Source organism: Dysidea avara, chromosome 15 (assembly GCF_963678975.1).
Source record: "Dysidea avara chromosome 15, odDysAvar1.4, whole genome shotgun sequence".
NCBI classification, from domain to species: domain Eukaryota; kingdom Metazoa; phylum Porifera; class Demospongiae; order Dictyoceratida; family Dysideidae; genus Dysidea; species Dysidea avara.
Genome location: NC_089286.1, coordinates 2,971,703 through 2,984,645, shown reverse-complemented (window position 1 = coordinate 2,984,645; position 12,943 = coordinate 2,971,703). Strand labels below are relative to the sequence as shown.

Genomic DNA, 12,943 nt, shown 5'->3' with positions numbered 1-12,943 from the left:
TAAGTCAGAATTTTAGGTGTCACACATCACTTCAGCGCTGATCCCTACTTAAACAATACTACAGTACTGTTTGATAGATAGAGCTATTGTTCCTGCATATAGTAGTGTGAGTGTAACTACCTTTAGAAGTCATAGCATGCTTATATCAATTAGGTAATACAAAAGTTACAGATCAAAACATAAAAGGCTAGCGTAGGTCACTATTTATCGGACACGTTTCAGTAAGTACTTATAATTCCTCACCACAGTAATAACACACAGACTTCCGGTTTGGATCATTCAACAGAACAGCCTTTGGTCTCTTAGGATACCAAGTTGTAAATAAATCACACCAGCACATAGTGAGTTATGTGCAAAACAGTAGAGCGTATCATTTAGCACTCCTCAAACACTGCTACGTATTATCAAACAGCAGTACTTCACTGATGTCAAGGTTTTGAACAGTTTGCACATTCCAATAAATAACTCACTAGGAATGACCTTGTTACTTGACGGTTTCTGTGGAATATCTGACTACTGGATAACAACCCGTGACAGAAATTTAAAGGAGATTACATATTACCGAAAACCTGCAATTTTCTTGAACTTTATTTTATGACTTTATCTGTTGTCTAGAGGGAAAAACCAATGGGCTGCTAAAGTTCAGCCTTATCTGGTAAGGGCTTTCAGAGTTATGGCAACTGACAACAAGAAAAGCAAAACAATCAATTTATATACAGGAAAATATTACAAGCACTCGTTTAATTGATCATAAGTCTCTAGTGTAATGGATGTGGCCGTACAAATCTGTAGCATGTGAGCTATTTATTTGTGACCATTCTAATAGCATGTGAGACACGTACAAAACCATAAAAATAGCAACAGCCTTTAAAAACTCAAAATTTTGTTTGCCAGCTTACCAGCCTGCTAACCTGCCTGAACACAATTGCAAGGCTAGAGGCCAAAACAAAGCAGCAAGTGGCCACTATTTTACTCCACAATAACAAACTCACTAGTGGCATGTACCTTTTTGAGTTCTGATGAGTGCATGTGTAACCTCTGTGCCTTGTCTTTCCTTTTATCGCTGGCTGTCATCTTCTTCATGCAATGAAACCATATCAAAAGCACTAATTTTCTGTATCAACACTTTCCATGAGCAGCATATTTAGACACCACAAAATTTATTAGAGCTACCTGGACACCCAGTAGATACCTGTAACCTCACGGTAGGTTTGAGACCATCCCATTAATACTATCTTGGCTGAGTAATAATGATCAAGCATGGAGACTACACCTCTTAACTATTTATTTACTTAATCATGATGATCATACCCCTTCATTATTGGTCTAGCTCTATTTGTAGTGTAGGAAAGTAACTGTTTATTTGCAAATGTGTGACATTGTAATTGTGTTTACTGTGTATATACTTTGCACCCACATGGTCATTAAGATCAGAATTAAGCCAGTACAACTATATTATAGTGTTGCACTTGAAAGAAATGGCTAGACACCTATAGCAAAGCTTTGGTATGTCACTCAAAGTTTTTAAACCAGACACGCGCCTGGTTTCCTGAAAGTAATTTCGGAAAAGTGTGAGTGTGTCTGTGTCTGTGTGTGTCTCTGTCTGTGTGTCTGTCTGTCTGTGTGTCTGTCTGTGTGTGTGTCTACCTACCTATCTATCTACCTATGTTTGTCTGTATGCACCCACTTGAGCAAAATCACTAATGGTAAAAACAGCTTGCATGTAAGAAGTAAAAGTAAAATGAAGTCTGCATTAAACTTCCATATAGGATAACTTTGCTCTAAGGTGGTTTCTTCTCAGTAGTCTGAAAAACAGGTATGGCGAGTCTTCATTATACTTCGTAAATGGTTTTCTCTTTTGGTTTTATGAACGTTTATAGTAGAACCTCAGTTATCCGAACACCTATGTGTCTCAGGAAAAAGTAAAAGTATTCAGATAAGTGAATAGTTTGGATAACCGAAGCCCATACATCTATATGCAGAGCTCTATTGAAATACTCTAATAGAACATACACTTGTACTCTAATAGAACAGTCATTTCCTATTTTGGATAAATGAGGGTCGGATAACTGAGGGTCTACTGTAACACCTTTAAGACAACATTGAAGGCCTCTTAGGCTACCAGAGATAACGTATTGTTCGTACTTATACGAATGTAAATGAAGGGCAGCTTCGAGGCTTTGTCTAAACAATTTGCATGAGAAAGCATGATAGACACACTATAAAACAGTTGAGAAGATACATTTGTGTGCAATTTGCTATTTAAAATGGTTTGCTATAGTTACGCTTCCTTAGCAGTGCATAGCAATGTAATTACTGAATTACAAAACAATTCATGAATTATGAAACACGCTAAATTACAGTATTTACAAATCTAATTGTCTAGCTGAGTTAATAATAACAATAGATTGAATATAAATAACAATTATTATACATGGTTGATTAATTGCCTATTTGGTAACTGCATGGGTAGTGGCATTACATCAACTTGTTCAAGCAAAATTGCATTACATAAAGCCCTCCTCAAGACTCCACCAGTGCGGTTGAAATGATTGCACATTGAAATTTTGTCACTGGATGTTAATGCAGTGCTGTTGCTATGGTAAGGACTGATTTGCTTCCCTAGCATGTTTTCTAACAAAGTAAGACTGTTTCCCTAAGATTGGTGGTGTTGCTGGTTTACTGTCAGTAACTCACCAAGTTGCCTTATACCATAGATTCCCTAAAATTTTGGCATCTCTAAATATTCGGCACTCCCTGTGTTTATAATGCAATGTGTCCTAAATTTCAGCAAGCGAAGGAAAGTTTCTAATTATAAGCACACTAATTTTTCGGCACTTGGAGTACTAGTTGATGAAGGTCTCTTGAGTACTGAAGATTCCCAGTGGCCTCACACAATATGCTACCTTGATGCTGGATGAAGCACTAAGTGTGTTTGTTCAGGGAACGTGCCCAACCAGCGATATCACAGTGTGACATCATGGCTAGCTACCGCAAACGATCTTCGTTTCTGTTCACAGAATAAAATCTCTCCTGGCTCCACATCTCCTTATAATGCTTTGTTAAATCTGGTAGCTAGTGAGATTTATCACGAGATAGTTAAATAATATTATTGATTGTGGTTTCTATTTTTTATTAGCTACATGTTTAAATCGTTAATATTACGTCTGGGTGATTGTATTCAGTAGTAATGACATTGACCATCCCTCCTGGATAATTTAAGCAATCATAGTATGTAGAGCTGCAGCCAAGTGAATGTTCAGTGTTGCGGTATCATCAGTTCCACCTCAAGGCATTCCTGTTGGTCCCTGTAGAAAGAAATCCAGAAAGTAAGCAGTAAACGGATCGCAAATAACATAGCCATGAAGCATGCAGACTGCATTAGGGATAGATCCCTAAAAATTTGACAATAGCATCGGGTTGGTGAATTATTTTCCTAATTGTTCAGCCAGACATGAACGGAATTAATTTATTTCTGTCGAATTTTTAGGGAATCTATGGTAATACATTTTAACACTGCTTGCCATATGTTTTGTGTTATCTCTCTTTGCAATAGCTGTCAACTCACTCATAATTTGGTATGCACTGACGAAATAGATACTAAAATGATTAATTTAAAAATGAAGTATGGATCTAAGTAATAGAAAGTAGTGAAATAAGAAATAAATTATGGTATTACAACATAGTTGTGTAAGAAAATCCCTTCATTGGCATGTTATAACAACAAGTACACAAAAAATTAGGAATTTTCAACTAGAGTAGGGACCATAGCACATCGATAAAAAGTACTGAAACAAGTTGGAGTAGTCCATGATATTAAATCACAGTAAAACAATAAGAAGTGTTATATCCCTACTGTGCTCAAGGTACCATAACGCAAATGCACAGTAGGGATATAACACGTCTTATTGTTTTACTGTGATTTAATATCATGGACTACTCCAACTTGTTTCAGTACTTTTTATTGATGTGCTATGGTCCCTACTCTAGTTGAAAATTCCAAAAAAAATTTTGTGTACTTGTTTGTTAACTTTTTTGTAAATAATTTTATTGTGACTGGTGAACTCACGCATACCGCATCTGAAATGGCGCCACGCGCCCCAGCTATATCAATTATCGTCTGAAAAGTGAAGTATCCATTATGCTTCGTTGTCAGCTATTTCAACTCGTTACACAGCAATACAAATCAAGAACTTTCCGGAAGAACCTCTACAATCTACACATACTAAAAGAAATGGTGCCGCGCCCCAATTTTATTAATTATCGTCTGAAAAGTGAAGTATCCATTATGCTTCGCTGTCAGCTATGTTCAACCCGTTACACAGCAATACGAATCAAGAACTGCTTGAAAAGTGCCTTTGCAATCAAAATGGCCACTATGAAAAATACGGACGATTTTCATTTCGAAGGGAAGCCATCACATGCTCACACCATATCGACCCTTTTTCCTGTCAGCAAAGATGAATGGGACACAAAGGAGGACACTGGTAAGTCCATGAAGAATGCATTGTACGTACTGCGGTATGCCAAAAGGCACCTGTCGGGCCGAGGCGACATCAAACAGTGAAAAAATCAAGCCCGTAGCTTTAGCTGTTATCAAGTTACGCTTGTCTGAAGGCATCAGTCAGTTACTTACTCAGTCAGTAGAAAATTCTGTCGAATAAAAATTTTTAAAATTCTGTAGCAACTTGTTGAAAGCGTTTCGGGTCGATCTGAAAGCTTGTTTGGGCTTAGTTTTACGTAACCAATACTGCCTCATCGTCGTCAGGGAAAATTGAGGCTGGTTTTTGGGTGATTTTATTTCATGGGTCACGCCTACTGCTTTGTGGTCCCTACTATACACTTACTATCGTACTCTATGATTATTTTGTTCAATACCAAAGTAGGGATTTTCTCACTGAGCTATTCTGTAATACCATTATTCATATCTTGTCTTACTACTTCTTATTGTTTGGATCCTACTTCATTCTTAAATTAATAATTTTAATATACTAGATTTTTTTTATTACAGCATACGGTTATCCCTGTGTGACTGCTGTATTAAAGTATCTCAAATCAACCACTTGCCCTACAGCAAAGGCATGGTCACTATTTCATATTTTCACTGTACTAGTATAGCTGAAGCAGCTTGTATGGCGCTCCACTAAGTAGGCTTCAGTAGTTAACTTAACAAACTACTACAATAACTGAACATGCAAATGGCACAAGTCGTGTATGCATAAGAGTTATGTAATACAAAACATTAAGAGAGTATGATCAGTAAGCTAAGTACAGACACAACAAACCCCACAAAAATATCAGTACAACATAAATTATGGTACACACCCATAATTCTAAGTGTCATACAGGTGTGGTACAAAACAGTCTGTACTACTTCAGTTAAACCAAGCTGTCGCTAAAACCAGAGTAGCTAGAAAATCCGCTTTGGCATGGTCAATCACCACATCCTGTTGTATCTTCAATACAAAGAAATTATTTTGATCAGCGGTTGAAGAGCTAGTCATGAAGTTACCTTACACCAAACATATGTGTCTGAGATACTCTAATAGAGCAGTCAGCAATAGTGTGATTCGTTACTGAACCACCTATGCCAAGTATTTGATATTTTCTTGCACGTATCAGTAATCTATCAAGGTACAAGTTTTCAGTAATGTAATGGAAATCTGCTTAATATCAATGAGTTATAGCATGAAAACAACCATACATGCATGTAACAAGCAGAGGCATATGCAGGAGTTTACAGCTAAGTGACTGTTATATTTGGGTAGTTTAGTTTTGGTCAGAACAATGCTACAAGTGTTGCTATCATGTGAGGAACTAGAGAAAAAGGTTTCTGTTTCATGATAGGACAGATTATGAAGTTTCAATTTTTCAATGTTTTAGTAGTATATAAACTCCAAAGAGGTTTCCTGAAACCCCTGGAAAGCCCCCCTGGGTATATGCCCCTGCTGAGGCATTTTGATATCAAGTAATACATGCAACTTTTACAACTAATAATATGAAGTTATAAAGTATTCAAAAAATTGTTTCAAAATAGTAGAAATGTCACTTAAAATTCTATTTCTTCTGCTTACTCAATGGGAGATCAAGGATGAAACATTTGGGGCAAATGCTTCCTCTATTCTCCTTGTGGAGGTGCCTTACTGGTAAGTTGCTTCTTTCAATTGAAATATTAAACCTTGTCAGGCCAAAACCAACAAGATAACTCATGAACAATATGTAATCTCTTCTAAAACCAGCTGTCAACCAGTCACCCAGCATGTACTCGTTGAGCTGATCTAAGAGCTGGCAGGGAGAGAAACATAAACAGAGCAAGTTGTAGGAGGTTGGGGAGAGCGGATTCTCTCGTTAGTTGCTGCGGCAAATAATCACCTCTTAGCAGTGTCTCACTGTTGAGTTTGCATTTTGGCCTTTGCAGATATATAGTTGTGAAGTCTTAAAAGCTGTTTAAAAAGCTATGACTGGTAGCAGCAAAGCTGGCAGTGGCATAGCATGTTGGTTTCCTTAAAGGCCTTCTCCCCTGGAATACCAGGTTTGATTCTACAGTTTTTTAAAGTAAGTAAGCTACATTAAATTGTTATTGCTAAATCCTAGTCAAATCAACTGAGTTAGCTGCCTATACTACGTACAAAGATACTATAAGATGATTGAAAAGGTCTTTTAAGTAATAGTTAAGACTTCAAACCACAGTGGTCTAAGTAATTTAGTAACCCAATGGCCCTGTGTCATTGCTTGTGCCACTACAGGGCCTGAGGGTTACTAAATTATGTAGACCCTGTTAGTGCTGGGCGGTATTGAAAAATAGCAAACGGTATACCTTCTATAAAAAGTATCACGGTATTACTAAATATCGCGGTATTAATGTAAACGCCATTAGTATTAAAGTAACTGCCATTTACCTCAACAAAAGTACCAAATACCCATGGTAGGTCAGCAAACCTCAGGTACAAATTACCACAAACAAACTTGTTTACATAGTTTGGTTCGCTGACTACATCAGCACCTGCCTACAAACATTGTCACATGTCTGGTTGCTATCTAAATGATGAAACAAGCCCCCAGGGAGGCCATAGTGCCCAGACGGTATGGTGGTATTAAAAAAACAGGCAGTATCAAAACCGGTATGACTTAAATATCACAGATTACTAACAATACCAGTATATCGCCCAGCTCTAGACCCTGTGGTTGAAGTCTAACTTTGACCCTGTGTGTAGTTGTTGTACCTTAACATTCTTGAGAGCTGCTAGTAACAGAGAAATATTAGTAGAAACAATCCATCACTCCACCTGTAACAATTTCGTTGGTGCATGATGTGTTGCTAATGCAACCAGTGTTGAAACATGAAAAGGGTCAAAGTAACATGAGAAGGGTCTAAGTAACTTAGATACTTGCAAAATCCACCACAAAGGGTCTAAGATTGTTTTGCATAATCGTAAGGGTAAACCAACAATAATATTATGCAAAGTGCAAATTTCATATCACTGGGTTTTGAAGTTCAAGTGCTCTTCTGTACTATAAAAATGATTTACTGCTTTTTCTTCATCTTGTTTAGTTGCAGCTATTGGTGCTGTTGACAGTGTTAGCAGTTCAGATGATGCTAATCAGAAAGGTCAGTCAAGTTATATACATAAGTACTGCAAGGTTTGACGTTTGTTCAATCAGCATATTTGGCTTAGGAAAACCACATAAAATGTACTTGATAGATTCTTACTGCCAGAAGTGCATTGAATCCTATGCACAACTAACAAGGGAGCATGTAACGCCATAAACAGGAAAATTGAAACATGTACTATAAAAGATAACTTTACATAATTAGGATCTTATAATAGAGGGGCATGCTTAAGTACATCACATGATAAGCTAAGGAAATGAAGTTGAATGGCACAACAGAAGAATTATAACATAGGAATAGCAGGACAGCCTTTCTACATGTGCTATAGTGATGCAAATTACTCTATTTGACTATTTGTAGCTTCGTCCCAGCGACCTTCCTATAATAGCACCTTCACTACCTTCACACAAGATGGTAAAATATTCAGGTATCCCTAGAGATGATGTAGTTAGTAATGTTATACATCGCTAACATAAAATGCCATGTTTGAATTTTGCATGTAATGTTGGTAGTGCATGGAGTTGTGGGCTCCCTTGTTCATAAGATTTGTTCCATGTGTGCTTATCCCTGATGTTACCATAGTAGTTCCACAATTCCCTTCTCCCCTAACTATTTTTAACCTACAGCTCTTCTGGTACTATGGGCTATACAATGTGTATATACAGAGAAACTGTACATAACTTCATTGGGGCTGATTCAATGGGGCATGTGATCCCCACATCTATTATGATACTCAATCAATAGCTCTTATAAGACAGTCACTGCAAAATATTGTATTCAAAATTTAATTCATATCTTATAGACAGTAAGACCTTTAAAGTCAACATTGGTATTGGTGATTACATTACATTTGCACCACTCTAATGAAATAACAGCACTTAAATCTCTTGGTGTAATATTGAGTGTGCAGTATGTTAGAACAGCCACACTCCGCAGACGCATTAGATCGTGGTGAGAGCTGTAGCACACGAGAATTTCTTTGTGGAGTATTTTAATTTTTAATTGTACAACTACACAGTAAACAGACAAGCTTACTAATACATGTGAATCACTGAAATAATTATATAATAATATAGTAAACTGTTGTTGTTCTTTTCCCTCCTACAGTCCAGTAGGTGAACGTCGTGGTGGAGATGGCTGCACATTCCACCACCAGGATACTGGCCATGATAGTATAATTGACTGTATCTCAGTGGTAGAGGTATTGCACCATAGGTCATACCACTACACACACACACACTCATAAACACTGTATTATAGCTGCTGCCACCAGTGTTGTAAACCAGTTTATAAATTGTTGTAACATGGCTAAGTACTTTACACAGTCTGGCCACTAATCAGTTCAAAGACATCAAACAAAACCAAACACCAGACCAACACAGGAAATCAGACAATGAATTTGGCTAATACATCAAGGAGATGAATTGCTCTGGAACAAATGTACACACAGCACTGCACTTGTTTGAATGAATGGGAAGCAGTACAACCACTGGGCCGAGTCGGTATCTGTATAACACCACTCAACAATCAATATCAAACACTTCAGCTACACCCATCTAAATGATGTGAAGTAGTACAATGGCTGCAATAATTGGTATTGTTGTATTGATACTGATACACATTCCGCTCATTCATGTGAAATACGCTACCAATGAATAAACTAGTTAACAATGAGTTTACTAACCATCACAACAGTATTTTGTGAGTAAAATAGTTCCTTGTACACAGTGCTCAGCAGTAGCCAATATTAGCCTTGCCTTCTTATACTGTATAGAACTGTTTGTATCTGTGTATAAATACTCCATATTGAAAGTTCGTGCAATATTTATAAGTACTAGTAATAGCATGGGTAGCAGTGAAACTTGGGATAAGTACCACGAGTGTTGTATTGGAAATTTACCATTTCCAATACAACAAGAGTGGTATTTATCCCAAATTTCACTGCTACCCATGCTATTCCCAGTTAATACCATACTGGCTGCATATACCCATGCTGTGCATTAGCGTTGCTATGTACGCAATTTGTCACTATGTACTAAACATCCGTCAACACTAATTGGCGCTACATTATTAACATAAATTCTAGCCAATGAAATTGCAATTACAACTTCTCACTGCTGTCAGTGAAATATGGGATAAATTTCACTGCTACTATTGAGACTTTTGTATGGGCAGTGAAACAGGTATGGTATTATTAAATAAATCCTACAGACTATTTTGTTTTGCATATTTATGCTTGAAAGCATAGGCATATGAAACCAACGTGGAGAATTATTACACACCATCAATAGCTAGGCATTATGCTTTTTGAGCTGCTAATTATTCTTTCTGGAAATTCTTTTTAAATTTACATATTATTCCCAAAATTATTCCTGCAATTTGTGCAAAAACAAGCACATTAGTGAGACTTTTTGCAAAAGTGACTGCTATATTAGAATTATGCACTGGGAGGGACTGCTCTATTAGAGTGTATCAGTCTTTTCAATGGTTTTATGCTTGCACTGTTTCAGTGTTTATCCAAAAGATTTTTGCATCACACTACAAGTAAAACTTATAATTTTGCACTAATTATTCCTAGAACTCATCCAATTATTCTGGAATATTCCCCAATTCTTTTGACTACCTATTATACCTGAAAATTAATTTTTCTGGCATAGTAGACATGTCCCTGTTATGAACTGTACGCGTATTTTGCCCCATACGCGTATAGGGCATCCCATACGTGTATGGGCTACCCCATACGCGTTTGGGGCAGATCAATAGTCCCATACGCATATGGGACGCCCATACGCGTATGGGGTCCCGTACGCGTATGGGCACTCCATATGCGTATGGGACAGCTCTCCCCTCAGAGTCTATTGTAGCTATCGCTGGGCTTGATGGACTGCCATCCCCAGCTCACCCCAACCGCATATTATTTAAAGATGGCACATGTATACATATAGCTACTGACCCTGCCCAGGCCAGTCAGAGGCAATTCTGAGGTTTCCAGACTGAACTGAAATATTAATTGTTGCAAAAAAATCGATACACCTCAAAGCCACAGTACATGATGCAAACTCAGTGGCGGATCTGGGATTTTTGAAAGAGTTTTCTGAAATAATAATGGAAATAAATATAACAAATTAAAGTTCTGAGGAAACCCAGAAGATTTCGATATTATAGCTAGATATAGTTTTGAGATTCTAGAAGATTTTAGGTTACCTTAACTACTGAGCACTTAATTAATCTGTGGCAATGGCTCAAATCTTACTTAAAGTACCAATCTCAGTGTGTCAAAATGCTATGCAATTAATGTTCTCTCAGGAGTATACTACAAGATAGTGTCCGTTGGTCACCACTTTTATCTGTAATCTTCAAGAGAGTATTTGTTCTTTATGCAATTTCTTTTCTGTTTGCTGATGATACTATTTAAATGACTGCTGATTATCAATTCATATCCAATGACATAAACCAACTTCAAGAGAACATTAACATCATCTCATTCTGGAGCTGCAACACTAATAATCTTTTTAACGAAGCTATTCATCTATGATTGTGATCAAGAGCTTCAACTCTCTGAACAAAACATTGCACAGAGACCTGGGTATTACTTTTACTGACAACCCCTAATGGTCAGGGCACTAACTTTAAAATCATTGCAGGAAAAGTCTAACAAACCCTGGGACTTCTCCATCGTACCTTATAAGGACAAACACTATCCTGCCAGTCCTATAGTGAAAATCAATTATACATTTCCTTAGTCAGATCTCAGTTGCTCTATAGGTCTTAGCTATGGAGCCCACAGTTAATCAAGGGCAAAATTCATATTAAATCATTTAACACAACATAATTTATACAAAAATACTGACTGTATTTATTCCGTCTATGTTTTGGTGTTGCATGGAACTAATAATTCAATTTTACATAAGCTCAACCAAAAGCAGACCACAGCCTACAATAGTAAATGACATTAGAGTCATTTATAGATTTGAGGTCTACTTTGTTTTGTTATAAGGAATATTTTGAAATAGTTGTTTCAATATTGACTAAAGATGCATGGGATTTGTATAGGTAGCATTGGAGCACTATTTTTCCTGTGTAAATAACTATATGAATTTAAAAACTCGACTTGAGCAGCTACAATTGCTACCACTAATGTACACGTGCTACTACACATTATGAACTCAATGACTAATGTTTCAGTAAAGTTCCCTAAGCAGCTATCTGATCATTAACATGCATCGGCATAAAATTAATATATAGTAAGTTAATGGAAATAGCTGTAAGCTGTATAAGATGTGGAACTCGTGCAAGTTACCACAGTTCATTCCATATCACCTTCCATACACAAGCACTTCTATTTCAGCAGAATTGTCAGACTGTGGAACCATCTACCTGTAATCTACACATCTCTTTAGTACATCAACTTGAGTAACATTTAGCAATAAACTATCTCCAGGAAGAATTCTTAATCTGATTTAGCCTGCAACTTTCTTACTGTCTAACCCTGTTATCAATGTTCAGCCATTCTAATTTACACATTTTTAACACCATTAACTCTGATCAGTGACTCAACACAATTTACTTGTTATTAGCTCATGCACACACTGTATGCAATGCTGCATGTAGTTCAATTTGTTTTCATGCAGGCTACAGGACCGTCGAGTCCTGTAGACCTTCAGCTTTTATGTTGTGAAGTTTTAATAAAAATAAATAGTTTAGACTGTGAAATAAACTAACTGTAGAGCGAGAGTTGTACTTCCTGACTGCTCTATTAGAGTATCTTGATCACTTTCTATAAAATCAAAAGTAAAGTTTTGTTGGGGGTTGAATAGCTATAACGGATGATACTTGAATGTATATAGCTTTAAAATACTGTTTATTATAGCAATAATTTTTCCATGATAAATTGCTAACACAGCTCAGTCTCTACTAGAATTGCTATAGCTACTCAGCTAAGTTTGAAAGGGATTATGTCGACACCTAAGAAACCCATCTAGATTTGCCACTGCATGAAACTATCAGGATTTGAGTAGCTCTGTAGCTAACTAGAGCCAGCTAGCTAGCTATTTGGTAAACCAGAAGATTTTAAATCATCTCCTTGGATGAAGGATTTAGCTAATATCGATTTAAGCTAGTGACCCATACGCGTATGGGTATCCCATACGCGTACGGGATGTCCCATACGCGTATAGGAAGCCCGTATAGGTATACGCATATGGGATATCCTATACGTGTATGGGACAAATACGCATATGGGTCACAGCATCCCTATCAATAGCCTAAATGGAGTTTATCTTGCTATGAACTCTTTACATGATAGTGTGTTGTGTGACCAGTACAGCCAGT

At 37.0% G+C, this 12,943-nt stretch overlaps 1 protein-coding gene across 2 annotated transcripts in view; it reads left to right on the top strand.

Moving 5' to 3' along the window:
* LOC136245477 (uncharacterized) overlaps positions 1–12,943 on the top strand; it is a 113,994-nt gene that overhangs the window by 37,429 nt on the left and 63,622 nt on the right. For both annotated transcript variants that reach the window (XM_066037019.1, XM_066037020.1), the window contains one exon: positions 7,553–7,609. In XM_066037019.1, coding sequence (XP_065893091.1) covers positions 7,553–7,609 — 57 coding nt within the window. The remainder of the gene's footprint in view (positions 1–7,552; positions 7,610–12,943) is intronic.